The sequence below is a fragment of the Fukomys damarensis genome, unplaced genomic scaffold (assembly GCF_012274545.1).
Source record: "Fukomys damarensis isolate Sample0158 unplaced genomic scaffold, DMR_v1.0_HiC HiC_scaffold_23, whole genome shotgun sequence".
Taxonomy (NCBI): domain Eukaryota; kingdom Metazoa; phylum Chordata; class Mammalia; order Rodentia; family Bathyergidae; genus Fukomys; species Fukomys damarensis.
In genome coordinates, this window is record NW_022900935.1 from 16160299 (window position 1) to 16183398 (window position 23100).

Genomic DNA, 23100 nt, shown 5'->3' on the forward strand with positions numbered 1-23100 from the left:
TGCATGTGGACAGCAAGTTTTCCCAGCACCATTTGCTCAAGAGGCCATCTTTCCTCCAGTATGTGCTCTTGGTCTTTTTGCCAAAGATTCAAAATAAACTAAAAAAGAGGGGGGCTGGGTCCAGGTGGTGGCACAAACCTGTAATACTAGCACTTGGGAGGCTGAGGCAGGAGGACTGCCATGAGTTCAAGGCCAGCCTGAGCTACAAAGTGAGACCCTGCCTCAAAAAGGGGGGGGGCTGGGGTCAGGTGTGGTGGTTAACACACACCTATAATCCAGCACTCAGGCTGAGGCAAGAGGATAGTAAATTCAAGATCAGCTGAAGTAACTTAGTATTTTAGCAAGATTCTATATTAAAATTTTATTCAACCTGGGTGTGGTGGTGTACCCCTGTAATGGCAACACTTGGGAGGCTGAGGTAGAGGGAATCACTGCAAATTTGAGGCCAGTCTGTGCTACATAGTGTGTTCAAGCCTAGCCTGAATTATATCATGAGACCCTGTCTCAAAAAAAGAAAACAAACAAACAAAAAAGATTTTACTTAAACCATTTCATCACTTCTTTGTTTTTGCTTTGTTTTATTTTTTTGAGACAGGGTCTTACTATGTAGTTGAGACTGCCCTGGAACTCACTATGTAGCCCAGGCTGGTCTCGAACTCACAGCAATCCTCCTGCCTCAGCCTCCCAAGTGCTGGGATTACAGGAATGCGTTATCACACCCGACTATTCCATCATTTCTGAGATACATGCCATTACTTTTCTAAAGTAAAGAATCTCATGTCTGGAAAAACTAATTGGTTCAAGGATATACACTAGTTTAGAGGAGAACTAAGACTCATTCTGATCGATTCTAACTCTGTAACCTGTAAACATTCCACTGTGTCATCCTTTCCTGGATGCACCTACCATCACAGTTTATAACAAAAGTTACTATTTCCGCCACTTGACTATTACCAGAAATAGACTATACATAGAGACATACAGAGAACCTTACCCTTTCCTACCCTTTTATCTTGTTTTATATATTACCACTGTAAGAGGGGCTATGGGAACTCTTACTGCTGTGCCTGTACGTGTGTAGTGCTGGGGATCAAAGCCAGGGCCTCGCAAACGCTAGGCAAGTATTCTACAACTGAGCTACATCCCCAGCCCAATTTCATTTTTTTTCCTCATTGAGTTTACTGGTACTTTTTAGGTATACAGCACAGTTACATTCATTACTGAGATCTTGTACCTTTACATGACAGGTCTTAGTTCTCATTCCCCTCCCCCGTCCCTGCCCTCCCTTCACCCCCTCAGCCAATGTAATCAGTAAATGTCAGAGTTAAATAACATTTCTGAGTTATAAAAAATATTTACTGTAATTGAAAAGTATTTTGTCAATAATCAGCCTTAAAAATATGACACTATTTAGAGACTAAACTACAGAAATATGAAAAACTCTAAGTCACATCCAATAACTAGAAACATTTTATGGTGCAAGGAACATTAGCTTTAACATCAGAACACAGATTCAAGTTCCTGACCCACTGTAATTTGCTGCCACAGGTAAGTTACCATCAAACACCAAGCTAGAAAACAGAAATATAAAATAAAATGGAGATTATACCGATTTTGCCAGTTGTTATGAGAGCTCCATGTTCCAGTGTACATAAGCTGCTTTGTATAATGCCTGGCATGTGATATATATTCAGTAAATATCACTTCCCTTCCTTTCAGATAAAATTCCTTTTGTATCCAAAACGATTTTGCTCAGAACTATAAACACAAAGATTTCCCAACTTTTTTGCAACCAAGATCCAACTTAAATATGATTTATTACTTTTTCTTATTTTTCAAATTAATCAATGACATAACTGCTATGGAGAACATCTAACTACCATAAGAGAAATAATGTGCCTCACAGTCAAAAGCAGTAAGATAATGTTATGGTTAATCTGAGGGTAAATGCATGATTTTGACTGGCTGTTCAAAACACTGAAAACATTAATAAGTACCCCAAGTTCCCTCAAAGGATCTTAGAGAGACAAGAACTCCTGGCTAGAAATTCAAGAAAGAGGGGCTGGGATGGTAGCTCAATGGCAGAACATTTGCCTAGCCTAGATTCAGTCCTCACCACAGGGATTTAAAAAAAAACCGAGGAAAGAATTTGAGCCAGATAGCGATAATATTCGGTGTCACTAGACATTATCCCAGATAGAAAATATTCCATTCCTACATGAAAGGTCAAAAAAAGCCAATGAAAAAGAGGTGTTGTGTTCAGAAGATGCGGCAGTTTAAACCCCACTAAAGAATTCCTCCAGTATTGCTCTTCTCTCCCACAAAGTCTCTACCTTTTTTCAGTCCCAATGCCGTAATCACTAGGAGATACAGGGCAAATAACAATACTTCAGGAATACTTGTTGGCTACCTGACTAAAGGGCAGAAGCAGAAAAGGATTAAGAGGAAGGAAATAAAACCATTGATAAAATTGCTAAATTTGTGTTAGCAATTAATCCTAAAACTCTAACCAAAGATCACAAAGATTGCATAATGTCAATATAATAACAAAATCTACAAATGGAGAGTTCCCAGTTCAGTCTGATTTACTATAGTATTTTATGCTTTGGGAGTTAAGATTTTAGCTTTTTCCAACCTTTTACCTACTCAATAATAACATTGTTGGGATCGAGGTCTTTCCCAGTCCCTTGGTTGACAACTTTCATGGAGAGGGATACTTTTATCCTATCATTTTTCATCTGAAAAACATAAAACAAGAGTCACCAACACTGTTAAGTACACAATTTAGGTTGCTAATCTAAATCTATCTGACTAAGAGTCAAAATTTTCATCATTATAACACTGAGCTCCTCTAATAGCCAAGTTACTGTGCTAGGAACACTGAAGGCAGACTCTGTAGGAAATGGACTTCATCTCATTCCTGTCCCTAGGGGAAAGACAGACATGGTTGCTCAGAAATCCAAGGCCTGCAGAGGTACCAGACATAAAATAAAAGGTGAAGCTGGGTGTGGTGGTGCACCCCTGTAATCCCAGCACTCGGGAGGCTGAGGCAGGAGGATCGCTGAGTTCAAGACCAGCCTGGTCTACAATAGTGAGTTCCAGGTCAGTCTCAACTACATAGTGAGACCCTGTCTCAAAAAGCAAAAAAACAAAAAAGGAAAATAAAAGGTGAAGTTCAGTATAGTTGGTGGTCAGTTCAGAGATCCATAAACCCACAACAGATTTTCAGACATTACTGGAGATTACATCTAGTAGTTCCGGATTTGGTCTAGAGCTTCTTTAAGCATAAAGTCCCTCATGAGTCACACTGCTTCCTGCAGCACATGAAGTTCTTCATGACAGGACCTTTGCGTCAGCTATTCTCTGCCTGCAATGTTCTTCTTCTTCTTTTTTTTTTTGTTGTTTTTTGGATTTTGTTGGTTTTTTGAGACAGGGTCTCACTATGTAGTTGAGACTGACCTGGAACTCAGTGTGTGGCTCAGGCAGGTCTCCAACTTACAAAGATCCTCCTGCTCAGCCTCCTGAGTGCTGGGATTACAGGCGTGCGCCACCACACCCAGTTCTGCAATGCTCCTATTCTAATGTCATACAGTCAGTTCTTTTTCCTTTGGGTCTTTGTTCATATATCATCATCTTTGCCCTTTCCTGACAACTTTATCTAAATCTACTTTTAATATTGTTTGAACTCAATATGGTACTTTATAACTTGTAATCATTTTATGTATATGTTCATTTTTTAAAAATTTGTCTCCTCCATTTATAGTCTTTTTTCCCCCTTCATTTATATTCTATTTGAGCTCCATGGTAGCTGGGATCACGTATGAATGGTTCACTACTGTACCCGCTAATCCTGGTATATATTAAGCACTCAGATATTGTTGAATAGCCCTCATGCTTTCAAGTGAGTTGTTATTGACTTATGGAAGGCAAATTTTACAGACATACACATTGCACCACATTTTTGTAGCTCATGTCATTCCTTTTGAGTCTGCGGGACAATTGGAAGATTAAAATTTAAGACAGATTATTGTGGCAGATTTAAAAATAAAACTACCGGCCACAATTAACAACATTTACACATTTACCATCATAAAATTCCAGAAAATTTCAGCTTTTCCTAGTCCTTTCTAACCACATGAAGCTAGACAGATCCTTACCTCTCGGCCAATAAGCTTCACCCATACTTTGTCTCCGACATCTACTATCTCAGAGGGTTTATCCACCCGACAGGATGACATGTGAGTTCGATGCACCAGACCTAGGCACAAGAAGAAGAAATAAAATAAAGCAGTGGGCGGGGCCGGGGATTTAGCTCAGTGGTTTGGTGGCCTGCCTTGCAAGCGCAAGGACCTGAGTTCAATCCCCGGTACCAAAAAAATAAAATAAAATAAAATAAAGCAGTGGGTATGTATGGTATTTATACTCTAAATAGGCAAGGAGAGAAAAGAAGTTGAAGAATGCAAGAAATACGTAAAGTTTTTCATTGAAAAAGTAAATTAATATAAAAATGCAAATTAAAATAATTTGAGAGCAATTCTGTGTGTGTGTGTGCACATGAGCGCACAGCTGTGGTACTGGGGACTGAACTCAGGGCCTTTTTGCTGAGCCACATCTCTAGCCCCTTTTTATTTCTAGTTTTGAAACAAGGTCTTGATAAGTTGCCCAGGCTGGGCTCCAACTTGTGATTCTCCTGCCTCATTCTCCAAGAGTGCTGGGTTGCAGATAAGTGCCAACATGCCTTGCTTGAGAATGCTTTTAAATTTTTGTTTTGTTTTGTCTTTTTGCAGCACCAGGGATTGAACGCAACACCTTGAGTTTTTGAGGCAGGTGTGGAACCACAGAGCTAAATCCCCGGCCCGAGATTGCTTTTTATACCTAATCAACCAGCAAACATTCTTTAAAATACTGCTTTATTAGGGATATAGTTCAGAGGTGGAGAATGTACTTAGCACTCACTAGGTCCTGGATTCCATCCCTAGCACCAAAAACTATAAATAAAAATGTTTTAATACTTCTTAATGTTAGTAAATGTATGATAAAATAACAGCAATCATATAATACTAATAGAAATACAAGATGGTAAAATTCTTTGAGAGCAAAGGCACAAAGATACTTGTATCTTTGATGCAAGAATATCATCACTGAAGTTTTTTTCTAAACACAACAGAAGCAAAAACTCACAGGCATAAAAAAGTTGCAGCATTGTTCTTTACAAAGGTTAAAAAAATAAGGATCAGAAAACAACTTATATGACCAGTAGCTGGAAAATGGCTCAGCAAAGTATGGTGAGTCTGTCAAGGAAAAATAAAAGCCATCTAAATTACACTTATGAAAAATAATTATAATAAATGTTAAGTGAAAAAGGAAAATATGAACTATCAGTTTTAATTTTTTTTTCTGGTACTGGGGATCGAACTCAGGACCATTTACTTGCCAGGCAGGCATGGTGCCACTGAACTAAAACCCTGGCCCCATTTTTTTCTTTTTCTCTTTTTGGTACCAGGGATCGAATTTGGGGACCTTGTGCTTGTGAGACAGGTGGCAGAACCACTGGGCTAAATCCCTGGCCCCCTGACCCCATTTTTAAACTATTAAGTTAGCAAGATATTTTTTAAAATAACAATATCCACGCTGGAAATTTAGCTCAGTGGTTCTGCTGCCTGCCTTGCAAGCGCAAGGTCCCAAGTTCGATCCTTGGTACCAAAATTAAAAAAAAAAAAAAAATCTAATATTGGTGAAAGTACAGTAAAATAAGAAATATTACTAAAGTTAGAATCAACTTTTGAATATCACTTCACAATATCTTTGAAGAATGATAAGTCTGGGGCCAGGGATTTAGCTCAGTGATTCCACTGCCTGCTTCACAAGCACAAGGACCTGAGTTCAATCCCCAGCACCAAAAAAAAAAAAAGAATGATAGGTCTAGCCAGGTGTGGTAGTACATGCCTGTAATCCCAGCACTTGGGAGGCTGAGGCAGGAGGATTGCTGTGAGTTTAAGACCAGCTGGGCTACATATGAGTTCCAGGTTACTCTCAACTACATAATGAGACCCTGTTTCAAAAAAAAAAAAAAGATAGGCCTGGGTTGGGGATTTAGCTTAGTGGCACCGCACATGCTTCGCAAGTGCAAGGTCCTGAGTTTGATTCCCTATACCAGGGCAAAAATAAAATAAAATAAAACAAAACGAAGAAGGACAGGTCTAGCCAGGTGTGGTGGTACACGCCTATAATCCCAGCACTCGGGAAGCTGAGGCAGGAGACCAGCCTGGGATACATAGTGAGTTCCAGGTCAGTCTCAACTACATAGTGAGACCCTGTCTCAAAAAAACTCCCCAAAAAAGAATGACAGGATGACAGGTCTGCATACTCCTAAGTGAAATAAATTGAACACACATGTTTAAATATTGTATTGTTGGGGCCAGGGATTTAGCTTCTGTTGCCTGCCTCAGATACGCAAGGTCCCAAGTTCAATCCCTGGTACCCCCCCTCAAAAAAAACTGTATTGTTTCTCCAATGTGAGAAACCAAAAGTGGAAATAAGAACTGAACTGTATAACGGATGTTGGGAAATGGAAAGAAAGTGTTCAAGTGGGAAAGCGAACAAAGGAGGAGGCAGGGAGAAAGGGACAAGAAAAAAAGTGAAAATGGAAGGAAAAATGAAAATAAAGCTTTTGTACACAGGGACGGGACAGGGCTTGAAGGGGAATGGGATAAAATAAAATTTATTTTTGGTACTGGGGATCGAACTCAGAGCCTTGCGCTTACAAAGGCAGGCGGCAGAACCACTGAGCTAAATGCCCGGCCCTAAAATTTATTTTTTAAAAAAGAACAAGTCTGGGGGTATAGTTCAATAATAAAATGCTCCCCTAGCATGTGTGAAGCTCTGAGTTTGATTCCTCAGCACCACAAAAGAAATAAACAAATAAAATTAAATAATAATTTAATAATATTTGAACATCAGTTTCCTGCCTGTCCAAGGTCCTTTGCTAAGGAGAACCACCACCTCACATTCTAATCTGGTCAGTCTTTATAATTTGGCTGAATTGGACCTAACCCCTAATTAAAGGAAAAATACACAGGGTGCCTCAATGTACAGAATTTCATTTCCCTGGCCAAAGGAATTGGTTCAGAGATAGGCAAGAAACCAGCTAAATCAACAACCAACCAACCAACCAACCAACCACCTTTTTCAAAACTTAAGGATCAGAAATCACAAGAAACTGCAATCTTCATCTTTACCACAAGATGGCAATAGTTTGCCAGAGAGAAATAAAGCACTTAGTAAACAGCAGATAAACAATGAGCACTTGATAATAACCAATTCATTCATCAAATCCCCAGCAAGACTGTCCAAAGTATTTCCTGACTGTTTCTGCCCGTTGCAGCCACGAATTCTGACGACTAACTGATTTCACCACAATTACTTCTGAGACTCTGTCCAAAGGAAATAATCTTTTTTCTTGCTTGCTGCTAACAGAATTGCAGTTCAAGCAATTCTCTTGCCTCAGCCTCCAGAGGTCCTGGGACTACAGTTAAATGCCACCACACTTGGCTAAATGTGTTAAGACAAGAAAATTTGGAAACAACATCTTATGCAAGAGCAATGATTGAGTCAGAGTTAAGGTACAGTCACTTGAAAGTTTTTTCAAAAGATTATGTAAAAAACATACCAATAATTCATCCTTTAGGAAATACTATGTGCCTACTATGTTGAACACTGTAAGAGTCTATCATTTTTCCATGCTAAAAACAAAAGTACAATGCAAAATTCATACAATTACAAATATTTTAAAAATATTTTTAAAATTGGAAAGAAATGACATAAAATGTGAACAATGGGCATAGTATTACAGGTTAACATTCACTTCTTTTCAAAATGTTTTCATAATAGATAAAATTACTTCTATTAAAAAAATGAAAATAATTAAACAATTATTTTGAATAGCCAAAATAAACAAGGAATTATGTCTAAAATAACTGTCTTCTCTAAACACTCCTAAAGTTGCTTGGGAGACTTAGTCATGATTATTTTCTTTCTCTCTCTCCTCCCTCCCGCCTCTGACCCCCCTTCTCTCTCTCGGGGGTGGTGGTGCAGGTGCCCATACATGCCTGAAACTCAAAGCATCTACCTTTCTTTACAATGTTCCTATTACAAGTAACTGTTTTCTGTATGCATGTTCACTGGGCTTCTCATACTTATACATCAGCTGATTCTAGAGGTTCACAGCCTACCTATCTGAATAAATCCTGGGCCTTGAAAATGTTTTATATATTATATAAACTATATTTTAAATTTTGGGTCAACAAATACTCTCCAAATTGGGTGGAATTCATGCAGATGGTGTTGTACCACCCCTATGACCTGCTTCATTAGAAAATTTGAAGAAAAAAAGTCAGATCCCCTAAAGAAAAAGGAAATCTTTTACCTTGATTTTTTTTTTGGCTGCAACTGCCTCCAACAGTTAAAATTCACCTTTCCTCTACTGTTAGTGGAAGTTGTGAAGGAAATTAATTTTGAGCCTAATATGCTCATGAGAACATTATCTTTCTCTATAACAGAAAGTTTATTTATTTTATTTTTGGTACTGGGGATTGAACTGAGGGACCTTGTACTTGCAAGGCAGGCAGTGGAACCACTGAGCTAAATCCCAGGCCTTTAAACAGAAAGTTTATTTATTTTATTTTCTTTTTTGTTTGTTTGTTTTTTGAGACAGGGTCTCACTATGTAGTTCAGACTGACCTGGAACTCACTATGTAGCCCAGGCTAGTCTCGAACTCACAGCGATCCTCCTGCCTCAGCCTCCCTCAGCCTCCCTCGTGCTGGGATTACAGGCATGCACCATCACGCCAGGCCTATTTATTTTATTTTCTATTTTTGGTACCAGGGATCGAACTTGGGACCTTGTACTTGCAAGGCAGGTGGTGGAACCACTGAGCTAAATCCTCGGCCCCCAAACAGAAAGTTTATTTATTGAAGTATCAAAAAGAAAAAATGGCATCAACTTGTCCTCCCACCTGATACCAAAGTATATTCTTTCAATCCAGGCTTCTCTCATGGATATACATAGGTATTTTACAGAAAAAAGCTGGAAACAGATTAAAATGATTATATAGGGAATCTGTATGGCAAAGTCATTAAATGTTTACAGAAGTATTTTAAAAATGTAAAAAGCTACACTGTGTGTGTGTGTGTGTGTGTGTGTGTGTGTGTGTGTGTGTATGTGTGTGAAGGAACTGACCTTGGAGCCTTTGTGTTAAACTACGTCCCCATCCCTTTTTAAATTTTTATGTTGAGACAGGTCTCACTAAGTTACTATGTTGCCCAGGTTGGGTTCAAACTTGTGATCCTCCTGCCTCAGCCTCCCATGGCACTGGAATAGCAGGTGTGCACCATCATGCCCAGCTAAAAAAGTCAAATTTAAATAAAGAGTATTATGTCATGTTAATCTCAACATGTTATTATTATTATTATTTTTTTTTTTTTTTGTACTGGGGATCAAGCTCAGAACCTTGCACTTGCCAGGCAGGCGCTGTGCTGCTGACCTACATCCCCGGCCCTCAATGTCAAATTTTATACAGTTTGTGACTATAAAAAAAACACACCAAGCAAAGTGTGTGGTGCACATCTATAATTCTAGCTACTAGGGAAATGAGGCAGGAAGGTAAGCTTGAGGCCAGACTGGTCAACTTAGTGAGATCCTGTCACAAAATAAAAAGGGCTGGGGATGTAGCTCAGCAATGAAATGCTTGCCTAACGTGCATGAGGGTTCAATTTCCAATACTGTAAAGGGGGGCAGAAATCATAGTAGTACTATCACATAGTGATTGTTTTCTCCCTTACCTTTCTATAATAAGCCTGCATTATTTTTAATCATAAAATATCTTAAAAGTTTTAAGTTATATAGACACTATAGCTGAAATTATGTAAAGTTATTACTCATTTGGATGCAGACCAAAAGTGCATATAAGAACAGTTAACTGGGGTATAAGATATTAAAAATTGAAATATTAATGGTTTATTACCAAACACATTAAGTTACACAGTGAGTTAAGTGAGACATGGTCTAGTCCTCAATTTTGAAAATAAATGTCAGGTAGGCAGTTGTATATGTAAAGTCTGTAGCTCAGAAGAAGAGCTGGAGATGCAAGAATCTTCAGCATACATTTCCTTGGAAAGTCATCCTATCCCTCAGTATCTAAAGGGGATTGCTTCCAGGACCTGCAGGATATCAATCTTGCAGATGCTCAAGTTCCTAAATAAAATTGTGTCTTGTTTGTCTATAATCTGCACACTTCTTCCAGTGCACTTCCAACTACCTCTAGATTACCTATAATACTTACTACAATGTAAATGCTATATAATTATCATATCATTTAGGGAATAAAGATAAGAGAAAAAAAGTGTACACATTCAGTACAAAGGAAAAAAAAATTTGTTTTTGGTATCAGGGATCGAATTCAGATCCTTGTGCTTGCGAGGCAGACGGGAGAACCACTGAGCTAAATCCCTGGCCCGGAAGATTTTTTTTTTTTTTAATTTCTCATGTACAGTTGGTTGAATACATGGATGTGAAACCCATGAATACAGTGGAATATTGTTGCTCAGTACTTTTTTTTTTGTTTTGTTTTGTTTTTTTGAGACAGGGTCTCACTATGTAGTTAAGACTGACCTGGAACTCACTATGTAGCCCAGGCTGGTCTCGAACTCACAGCGATCCTCCTGCCTCAGCCTCCCGAGTGCTGGGATTACCGGCTGCTGCTCAGTGCTTTAATGGCATGGTATTTGCAAATAATCTACACATATCCTGCTCTCGTGTGTGTGTGTGTGTGTGCACATGTGTGACACTGGGATTTGAATTGAAAGTTTGTGCATGCTAAACCCAAGCTCTGCCACTGAGCTACACCATCAGTTCCCTCACCTATACTTTGTAATACCTAATACAATGTAAACGTTACTTAAACAGTCACGCACCACACAGCAACATTTCAGGCAATGATGGAATGCCAATACAAAGCTGGTCTCATAAGATTACAATAAAGCTGAAAAATTCTGACTGCCTAGTGATGTCATATAGAAACACAATACTCAAATGTTTCTGGAGATACTGGTATGGTATAAATAATACTACTGTGCTGCCAATCATATAAAAGTATAACACACAATTATGTACAGTACATTACATAGTACTTGATAATGATGCTATACAATTGTGTTACTTTTTCAGTACTGGGAATTTAAAGCCATTAAACATGCTAGGCAAGTGCCTGACTACTCATTCACAGCCCTTTTTCTTTTTATTTTCTGTTTTGAGATAGGTTTCAAGAAGTTGCTCAATGTATTTGTGTGTGCGCGCGCACGCACGCATGCAGTACTGAGGGATTAAAGTTAGGGTCTCACATGTGCTAACCAGTGATCTACCACTTACTACACCCTCAAAGGGCTAGGGATTTAGCTCAGTGGTTCTGCAGCCTGCCTTGCAAGCACAAGGTCCTGAGTTCGATCCCCAGTACCCACTCAAAAAAGAAAGAAAACTGACTTCATCCTCAGCCCTCTTAGTTCAAATAAGGTGATAGAGTGAAGCCCCTGGACAGCTTCCAGATGGAGTTGGTCACCAGAAAGACCAAGCAATTAAAGGGTTTGAATGTCCACTTCCAGGAATGAGGACTAGAGGCTGTATAAAAACTCCCACACAAGTAGAATACTTGTCTAGACACAGGAGGCCCTGGGTTCAACCTCCCGATACCACAAAAGAATAAAAACAAACAAAAAACCCCGACACCTACACATAGGAATTTATAGATCAGGATCGATGAACACATTCTACTACAAAGAGTATGGTACCAGAGAGGATGTAAAAGCCCCTCACCTCTCTGCACTAATACCTTGCTGTTTGTATCCCTCTTCCATCATTCAGCTGTTCCTGAGTTGCGTCCCTTAAAATAAACCAGCAAAGATAAGTAAAATGTTTTACCAAGTTCTGAGAATGACTCTAGCAAATTATCAAACTTGAAGAGGGAGTTGTGGGAATCTCCATTTACAACTGGTTGGCTAGAAGTACAGAGGCTTTTGAAAGGAGTCAATCTTGTGGGACTAAGTCCTTTTCATTTGTAGGATCTGCTGCAATTTGAGGTAGACAATGTCAGAATTTACCTGAATTGTCGGCTACTTGGTTGGTGTCTGAAGAAATGGAGAATTCACTAATGCCAGAAAACAAATCAAAACAGATATCAAACATTATCATCATAGAAAGTTCCACTGAAAAATAGAGCCAGATGATGCACACCTGTAATCCCAGCACTCAAGAGGCTGAGGCAGGAGGATCATTGTGAGCTTGAGGCCAGCCTGGGCTTCATAGAGTTCAAAGCCAACCTGAACTACATAGTGAAACCCTGCCTCAAAACCAAACCAAACCAAATCAAACCATATCACACACCACACCACATCACCATGGGAAGATAAAGAAAATCTAGTTATGCCGGGAGTGGTGGCGCACGCCTATAATCCCAGCACTCGGGAGGCTGAGGCAGGAGGATCACTGTGAGTTTGAGACCAGGCTGGACTACATAGTGAGTTCCAGGTCAGTCTCAACTACATAGTGAGACCCTATCTCAAAAAACCAAAAAAAGAAAAAAGAAAATCTAGCTTCATATGATACTAGAAACTAGAAAAAGGTCTTCAACTCAGCAGTGGTTAAATAATTCTAAGAATATAAATTGGGGAAACTAATTTGAATCAGTCTACCTTCCTGAATCAAGGATGTTAAGATCTGATCAGACCAGTTATTTCATTGCTTAATGTTTTTGTCCCCTTTATAGAAGCTAAGATACACTGTAGAGAAGTTAACTGTTTAACTTATAAAAACAAAACAAAAAACCCTACTGAAGATGTCAAAATTAAAACTCAGTTTCCACCCAATTATTTGGTTACCTATGCTTGTATCCAAGCCCTGTTTCAGTACAGCTGGTCAGACTGATAAATTCACTTGTAAAACTGTCAGCCACAATCAGAAGCATTACCTGAAAGGGTATAAACACAGGTGAGCTGAAAGATAGGCCTTAATCTCCATATAGTCCCCAAAGTGTCACATAAATACCTAAGTAAAAATGGCACTTTCAGGCATTGGCAGTCATGGCAAGCACACTTTCTTCAGGCAGAAAGAGGTGCATGTCCTGTAGGGGTGGGGATGAGTTCCACCTCATTAAATCCCAGCTGACATAAAATGAGAAACTTAATTACAGACTGCTGACTGCCAGCTTGAAAACTACTGGTAAGCCATTTCTCATGCAAAGATGCAATCTGTAGCACAGTAGTCTCCAAAGATAGAAGCATGGCTTCATTATCTAAAGATCAGCTGTTAGGCTTTTTGAAAGAAAAAACTAAAAACTGCAAAGTGAAAGTTCTCTTTCCATGTCCATCTCTCCCTTAGGAAGCCCGAAGGTCACCATTGTTAATAATCTGATCAATATTCTTTTAAACACACAGAATAATTTAAAAACTATAAAGGCATGTGTATACTTTTCTTTCTTTTTTTTTTTTTTTTTTGGTACCAGGGATCAAACTTGGGTCCCTGCGCTTGCAAGGCAGACGGCGGAACCACTGAGCTAAATCCCCGGCTCAAAGGCATGTGTGTATTTGCTTTAAAAAGCTGCTTTTAAAAAAATAAATTACAGAGGCAGGGGACTTAGGTCTGTGGTTCTGCTGCCTGCCTCACAAGCACAAGGACCCAAGTTCAATCCCCAGTACCAATAAGTAAATTAATTAATTACATAAGCTTATTGCTCATAGTTATGGATGCTGGAAGTCTAAGATCAAGAAACTGACAGGCTAAGTGTCTGACAAGGGTCCAATCTGCTTCCAAAACTGTACTCTGTGTGTCCTCGTATGGCAAAAGAGCAAAAGGTGGAATACTTTTTTTTTTTGGTACCGGGGATTGAACTTGGGTCCTTGCACTTGCAAGGCAGGCCACCGAACCACTGAGCTAAATCCCCGGCCCATGGAATGCTTTTTATAATCAATGGGCCTTACAAGTGCTATGAAGCAGCATGTGATAGAATTGTGTGAAAACCTTCTATTGACATCTTCTGGTTAGATGAAGCATCAATATGCTAGAAATAGTTTCTGGGGCTGGGAATGGAGCTTGGAGGAAGAGCACATACTTAGCAGGTACAAGGCCCTGGGTTTGATCTGAGCACAGACACACACACACAGACACACACACAGAGACACACACACACACACACACACAATATAGTTATCCTTTTATCATCCGCATAGTCCACTGAATAGATGTACATAATTTCTCTCCTATACCTAAATTCTACCCCAAATAGCTAGATTTAAGAGTAAGTACATGATGCCTGGGCACGGTGGTGTCTGTAATCCTAGTACTTGGAAGGCTGAGGCAGGAAGATTGCTGTGAGTTTTAGGCCAGCCTAGGCTACACAGTGAATTCAATTAGCAATAATCGCGCCTCGGATAAACCTTATTGGCTACAATACTGCCACTGAGCAAAGCTACAGAGTGAATTCAAGGTAGTCTGAACTACATAGTGAGACTGTTTCAGGGGAAAAAAAAAAAAAAAAAAAAAAGAGGGAAGGAGGGGATAAGTACATGAAGCTGAGATGTAACTCAGCATGTGAGAGGCCCTGGGCTCACTCTCCAGCACCAAAATAAAATAAAGGACAAGCAGATTTAAAATGTTAATAGTCACTGCCAAAGTCTATGACAAATTACACTCCTAATAGTGAGTAAAAGTGCCCATTTCCAACACTGGGTATTAATAGTAATCTTTTAAAATATGGGTTAATCTCAAAAATCTTCTGAGTATTTTAAATCACTTTTTTAAAACTTTTAATATAACTAGATTCATATGCACTGAAAATAAATAATACAGTGATTCCATGTACCCTTCATCCAGTTTTCTCCAATGGTAACTGCTATGGCTTGTGTTTAGATGTCCCTCCAAAGTCTCATAAAAATGAGGTGGTGCTATTTTTGAAGTGGCTGCATGACTGATTCATGGTGGGGCTAGGCCCAAGGGCACTAGGATTAAGAGTGTGTGTGCTATCTGCCTTAAGTAGTCTGAGTAAGATAAAAGGGGCAGAAAGATGCTCTAAAGGTCCCTTGTTGCCTTGGCTACCTTGTGCGCATAATGTTGTTTCTCTTCTGTGATGCCCGTTTACCAGCCAATTACAGACTGAAACATCTACGAACTATAAGCCAAATACATCTTTCCCTGTTTAACATTGGGTACTGGGTATTTTGTCTTAGCAAAGAGAGAAAAGTAACTAACACAGTAACATTTTGCAAAGGTATAGTATAGTAGGATATTGACATTCATACTGGGGTGTAAGAAATATAGATATTTGGTCTACATCCCTGATTCCTGACAGAAAGCTTCTGAAACCCTTGGAATTTCTGATAGGAATGTTTTTTGTTATCTGTAAGTCCCTTTTGACCATAAAAGGAGTAAAAAATGTACCAATAAATATTTTGCTTCAAAAAAAATAATGGTATGGTGAATAATGGATTCGTAGACAACTTCAGAATGGGGCTCGCAACCAATGAAATAAATATGAGTAGAGGGTTAGAACTTTCAGCCCCATCCTCTGACTTCTGAGGCAGGAGAAAAGCTGGAGATTGAAATTGAGTTCAATTACCAATGGTCAATGATTTACTCAATTATGCCTATGTAGCAGAACCTACATTAAACCTCCTGAGTAATCAGGCTCAGAGAAATGGTGAGCACATCCGAGTGCCAGGAAAGTGATACACCCCAGCTCCACAGAAAACTGAAGTCCCATGTCCTGTGTATCTCGTTTGACTGTCTATATCCCTTATAATAAGCATAGCATCTTCCTGAATTTTACTATTGTTCTTGCAAATACTAAGACTGGAAGAGTGAGTTGTAGAAAAGTCAGAGAGAAACATGGATAATGTGGCGACTCAACACTTGGAAGTAGCATCTAAAATAAAGGCAGTCTTAGGGGACCGAGCTCTTAAATACATAGAATATGACACTAACAACAAGGTAGTCAGAAGTGAATTGCTGGATATCCAGTTGATGTTTGAGAGTCAGAAAATTGAATAATTAAGTACAAGAAAAAACACCTCAGATACAATCCCACAGATTTTTATTCAGATATCCCTAGTTTTACCTGTGTGTGTGTGTGTGTGTGTGTGTATGTGTGTGTGTGCGTGCACGCGGCGCGTGTGCATGTTATTTCACTATATATGTAAATTCAACTGTCTGCCACCATAGCTAAGCCACAACACTGGCTGGGCATGGTGCTTTGTGTCTATAATCCTAGGACTCGAGACTAAAGCAGGAGGATAGCAAGTTCAATCCCACGGTGGGCAATTTAATGAGACCTTGCCTCAAAACTAAAAAATAAAAAAGGGCTCAGGATGTAGCTCAGTGTGAAGGCACTGGATTTAATTCCCAGCACTACCAAAAAAAAAAAATTACAAAACAGGTCTTCATCACAAGGATCCTTGCCCTTAACACCTCCTTTGAAATAACACACATGAGCACAGACACACACACCCTTTTTAATAATCTGTCAACGACTAATCTTTTATCTATTTACATAATTTTATCATTTCAAGAAAGTTACATAAAAATGATATGCAAATCCCAGATCTGATGGAGCTAGTTTATAACTCAAGAATAAAAAAACGTTGCCAGGGATTTAGCTCAGTGGTTCCAGTGTTGGCCTCAGAAGTGCAAGGGCCCAAGTTCATTCCCTGGTACCAAAAAAGAATAAAAAACAACACTGGGTGTTGTGGCACACACCTATAATTCCAGCATTTGGGAGACTGAGGCAGGAGAATCACCATGAGTTTGAGGCCAGCCTGGACTAAATAGTGAGATCAAGGCTAGCATGGACTAATAATAGGGAGACCTTGTCTCAAAAATACTGAATAAATAAATAAATAAAATAAACAAAAGAAATAAAACACCCAATTTTTAAAGGGGGAAAAGATTTGAACAGACTTTTTTCCAAAGAACATATATAATTGCCAATAAACGCATGAAAAAGGCCCAGCATTACTAGGCATTAGGGAAATGTAAACCAAAACCACAAGGAGATGCCACTGGAACTCAGTAGGATGGCTATACTGAGAAAGACAGAAAAAGTTAGTGTGGCCAAGACATAAAGAAAGTAGAACCATCATACATTGCTCATGAGAATGTGAAATGCAAAGTCAGTTTGGCAGTCCTTCAAAAGGTTAATCATATGACTGCAATTTCACTCTTAGGTATACGCCCAAGAGAAATGAAGCATACATCCACACAGAAACATGTATATAAATGTTCATAACATCATTATTCATAATACCAAAAAAAGTAGAAACAACCCCAATATCCATCAATTGATGGAACTGCAATAGACGATTTGGAATGACAGTAAAAAGAGAAGCACAAACTACAGAACAGACAAACCTTGAAAAAAATTAGGCTAAGTGAAAGATGACAGTCACAAAACACCACATACAATACTATATGATTTCCATTTATAGTAAATAAACAGAAAAGGCAAACATCTAGAGATAAAGTAAACTGGTGGCCCGTATACTTTTGGTTGCCAACAGCTGGAGAGTAGAATTTGGAGTGCTTGCTTGTGGGTATAGGGTTTCTTTCTAGGGAGATAAAAATGCTCTGGAGTTAGACTGTGGTGATGGTTACAAAACACTGTGAATACACCCCAAACCATGAAACAGGGTATCTTTTTTTTCTTTCTTTCATTTTGCCTTTGTTAAGATTAAACCTAAGGCTTTGAGAATGCTAGACAAGTACTCTGCCACTGAGCTACACTCTCAGTCCTGAAAGGAGTTATTTTTCAATATATTGACTAGCCAGGAGTGGTGGCACACATCTGTAGTCCTAGCACTTGGGAAGCTGCGGCAAGAGAATCGCTGTGAGTTCAAAGCCAACTTGGGTTACATAGTGTACATAGTAAGTTCAAGGCCAGCCTGAACTACATAGTGAGACCCTGTGTCCAAAACAAACAAACAAAAAACCCAAAGGTTTTTTTGACCAAAGCTTTGTTCTTCTGCAAGTTGTCTTTTCATATCTTTGGTCCCTTTTCCTTTTACTTCCTTTTTTCGTCCCAGTACTATGAATTGAACCCAGGGTCTTCACAATGATCTATATCCTCACCCCACTTCATCTCCACCCCCTTTTGAGACAGAATCTTGCTAAGTTTCCCAGACTGGGTTCTAACTCATAATCTTTCTGGTTTGGCTTCCCTGAGTGCTGGGATTTCTCCATCACACCAAACTTCTTCCTTTTGCTAGCACTGTATCATATGGACTGTAAATTCTTCTTCCCAATTTAACTTTGCTTACAATTATTTTTAAATGTTCCTGACTTTTACGCAGTAAAATACTCTCCTAGTACTTTTTCTTCCCCCAATACTGGGGACTGAACCCAGGGCATTTAAATGTAATTACATCCACAATCCTTTTTAAAATTTTGTGATAGGGTCTCACTAAATTGCCTAGGTGGGACTTAAACTTTCATCCTCTTGCCTTAGACTTGCAGGGTGTTGGGATGTCAGGTGTATGCCACCATGCCTGATTTCTTCTAGTCCTCTTAGGTTACATTTTATAATAAAATCTTTAATGGGCCAGAGGTTTAGCTCAGTGGCACCAGTGCCTTGCCTTGAAAGCACAAGGTCCTGAGTTCAACCCCAAGTTCCACAAAAATAAAATAAAATATTTAATCTTTAATAAATCCGAAACTAGATGTGATATAGCATATATCTAAAATCCCAGCACTCTGGAGGCTGAGGCAGGAGGACCACCACAAGTTTGAGGCCAACCTGGGCTATATAATGAGTTCAAGGCCAGTCTGAACTACAAAGTAAGATCTAACCTCAAAAAACAAAAACAAGGGGCCAGGGATGTAGCTCAGTGGTGCTCTGCCTGCCTGGCAAGCATAAGGTCTTGAGTTCAATTCTGAGTACCAGGGTAAAAAAAAAAAGTTATAAAAAAAAAAAAAAACAAAAACAAACAAATAGAAATTTTTAACCCATAGGGCTTAGGTTCTACTCTTAGATGTTCCAATGCTCAGCTAAATCACCTTGGACACTAGTCTGTGGAACCCTTCTTTTCTACTTAACACAATTATTCTGAGAAATAAGATTACAGATATGAGAAGGATTCTCAAAAAATATTCTACAGATGCTTGTCTATTTACAAAGAAAATGTAAAGCATGGTATGTATAATACTTGTATTAGGAGCTAGGCATAATGGCATGCATCACAGCTACTTAGCTGACTGAGGCAGTAGGAATGTATAAGCCAAGGAATTTAAAGCCAGCTGGAAAATACAGAAACACCTCAACTCTTAAAAAAAAACATAATCAGACTGGGAATTTAGCTCAGTGGTTCCACTGCTGCTTAGCAAGTGAAAGGTCCTGAGTTAGATCCCCGGTACCAAAAAAAAAAAGAATCTACAGGAAAAAAAATGACATGAAAATAGAGCTATTAGATAATATGACGAGAATCAAGGAGAGAAGGAAGGAGTATAGGGAGAATAGTGAAGGGGTGGATATGATAAAAAAATTTTATATACATGTATGGAAATCAAACAATGAAACACAGCATTTCACAAAATTAATATTCACTAATGAAAATACATATTGGAACATTTACATATACATATACACATACTGTTTGTAATCCATGTGCCATACTAATAAGCTTGCAATGTCAGCCTCAGGGAAGAAGCTTGCCATCTCCAAATTCCTGTCTAAAGAAGTGAAGTGATTTGCATAAGGTCATAGGTGACATCTAGGGAGGAGCTGGTTCCAGAAGTAAATCCAATTAGATATCTATACGAGACCCCTCCCCCAGTTAGAGGGCACCATTCTTCTGAGTTAAGACCTGCTAACTGGTCACAGTGGTTCAGCATGTGCACATGTACACATGTACACACACACCCACACCCACATACACATAACCTGATAAAAACATTCATATTTTAATATATGCATTCATATCTATACAAAAAACAAAATAAAACAAAAATATGATCTATAAATGCAGAGCCTAAAATTAGGACATGATAGGGGTTAGAGCAGAGAGAATGAAATGGGAAGGTTGAATTTCAAGTTATAGGCTCCCACCTTGCTTTCGACAGCCTGGGATTTTGATAAAGGCTCCATAGTCGGTCACCATAGCAACCTATAGATTAAAAAAAAAAAAATCAATGTCACAAAAACGAAAATTTTTCTTCCAGAGCATTTAACCTAGCTTTCTTGAATTTCTACTTGGTACAGATTTCTTTCTGTCTGCCTAGAAGTGATGTTCTGACAAATAGTGCTTTCTGTTCTTTTTGAAATTTAGACTGACAGGTAAATGTGTATACATTAAAAACACTGGTACGAGTGGAGTGCTGTCACATGGATAATTGTAACCAAGAAATGCCCAAATCCTACACCACCATAGCCAGGTGTCCCCAAGTCTTTTGCAGAGTTGACTGAATATGGAGAAGTTAGAGGCTTCCAATAAATGTTAGTGATAAAAGGCCCAGAACTCCTATCAGGTAAATTATCATCCCAGGCTCCCTCCCTGCAATTTTCAAATAACTCTCAACAACTATGGATTAGAATTGATGTCACTACATATTGTATTTATCACTAAATTCATTATAATTTGTAAAATATCTGTTACAATCTTATACACAAAAACTTCATTCTTTTCAGTTCCTTTAGTTGTGTTAAGCAGTTTCAGCTCCACCAAAAAAACAAGGGGCCTGAATAAAAGAATTCATGCTGTAGTGATATTCACTAACATATATTGAATATTCAAAACACTACTCAAACACTGTATGTATGTATGTATGTATTTATGTGTTTTGTTGTATGTAAAACACTATTCAAAATTCTCATGACAGTGTGTGAAACTGGTCCTATAACATGCATTCAACACATGACAAAGGGATGCATGGAGAGATTAAGTAACTCATCCAATGACCAAAGTTAGTAAGTATCAAGAGCTGGGATTTGAACCGAGTCTTAGCTACTCTAGAGCTGCTTCTGGGTTCCTTTTAATGATAAAATTCTAACAGTCCTGAAGTAGTGCCAATGTCAATTCGGTACCCTATTTGCCCCTGGCAACAATCCTTGGACATATAAACGGTAGGTCCCTATACTGTAGATAAGGCAGAATAGTCTAGGTGGAGAAAGAATACAGGCTTAAAGGGTAAAAGATATAGTTTCTTTCTTTCCTCTTTTTGGGGTACCACGGATCAAACTCAGGACTTTGTGCTTGTGAGGTAGGTGGCAGCATCACTGAGCTAAATCCCCAGCCCAAAATGTAGTCTCTAATCCCAGCTCTATCTGTGAGATATTGAACACACTTGGTCTTCCAGGGCCCAAGTTCCCATTTGTTCTCACTTTGCTGATACAGATAACAAATGACACACATGTCTTGCACTTATATTTGGCACATAATGGCCATTCAATAAAGTGTAGCTTCTAATAATTGACAATCCAAGACCCTGAAGCATAAAAAAGATTAATGATTGGCAGAAGGTATGCAATTTAGATACACTGTAGGGACAGAACCTGGGTATCTTTATTCCTACTTCAGTACCTCTTGCTTTACCAAATTACATTATTCATTTCAGTATTGGATGGAAATAAATAAAAGCTTTCATTTGCCTTATTTTTAGTGGGAGATATTCAGACAAGAGCAGCTGAACTAACTCTTCAAGACACAGCATAAAAATGAGTTATTAATCAAGGATTCTAAACTGTTTTACACTGATGAACAAGTATGCTGGACTAGGGACCAGCTGATCCCAAAGAAACAGTTTAAATCAAGGTAGAGCTGCAGGGAGGATTTTAAGAAGGACTTTAGATATTAGCTGGTCCAATTCTGTCACTTTTCAAATGAAGAAAGTAAAGACCAGAGATACAAAGTGCTTATCTAAGTTCACAAAGCAATTTATTCTATGTGTAAAGGGCCCGTGGATGAAGGTAAGGCTTTTAATTTTTAATTACAATAAGAATAAATCCCTACTTCTGGATCAACTACAGGTACTCAGACTGGGTACCACTTGTTCCAAAATTCTAGAAAAAGGGCTAAGAAATCTCATATTGTACAACAACATTGTTAAGAAACATAATTATCTAACAAACCTAACAGTACCATCTGGAAGTTAGAGTGCAAATCACCTTGCTGCTACAAATTAAGACAATCTCACTTTTCCATCCTGAAGCTCCAATGTCACATTATGGTCTTTAGAGGTAATAACAGACTAATTTGGCTTCTCCCAAAAGGAAAGGTTAATGTGCTCCAGAATAGAGGCACTCAAGTTAGGAAGAGGCATTCTTGTCTATATTTCAGCACCAGATGCTTCTATCACTGTGTCTCCTAGGGTGTAGTCAGAGTTGAAATTAACAGGATGGCACCTGCCATAGATGATCACACAGTCTGCCTGGTGTCCCAAGAATAATTACTCAAATGGCTCAGGGGGAAACATTCAGTAATTATCTCAACTGAATTCAGGCCTTGGGTAAAATGAATTTCCCATCTTCAGATTAAAGGTGGTACTGGCCTTGAAACTTGTTCTCATAATGTAAATGATGAATTTGAAGCTCAGCAATGTAAGTTAATTCTCCATAGTTACAAAGTTAGAAAGTAGCACAGCCGGGTATAGAGCAGAAATTTTCTGAGTTCTAGTCCAATGCTATCTCTGCCTTACCAACACCATCTCCCCTCAGCAGGTCTTTGGCAAAGACAAGGCTGAGCAGAATCCCAACACTCATTGCTATGTTTTCACTCCTTTATCATGTTTAACAGACACTGCCACCAAGACAGCAAGATGAATACCGGATTCTTGGCTATGCAATCACAGCGTCCCCACCACTGCTGAGCCTGATAAAAGAAGAGCTGCTAGGCTATGAGCTGTACTATCAGTTTCTTCAAGGACAACCAGCCATACAAGGGTTGGGCACTATTTTATCGCAGCATTTACAAAGCACTTACTATACACAAGACACCATGTTAGGTACTGTGATATTTTTTAAAAACTTAAAAAAGAAATGCCCAAGCCAGCCATGGTGGCACACGTCTGTAATTCTA

At 38.8% G+C, this 23100-nt stretch overlaps 1 protein-coding gene and 1 pseudogene across 1 annotated transcript in view; both read right to left on the bottom strand.

Moving 5' to 3' along the window:
- Positions 1–23100, bottom strand: part of Zcchc17 (zinc finger CCHC-type containing 17) — a 56563-nt gene that overhangs the window by 25329 nt on the left and 8134 nt on the right. The window contains exons 3-5 of the mRNA XM_010621607.3: positions 20136–20193; positions 4158–4258; positions 2647–2738 (exon numbers count right to left, since the gene is read on the bottom strand). Coding sequence (XP_010619909.1) covers positions 2647–2738; positions 4158–4258; positions 20136–20193 — 251 coding nt within the window. The remainder of the gene's footprint in view (positions 1–2646; positions 2739–4157; positions 4259–20135; positions 20194–23100) is intronic.
- Positions 14275–14515, bottom strand: LOC117287456 (annotated as a pseudogene).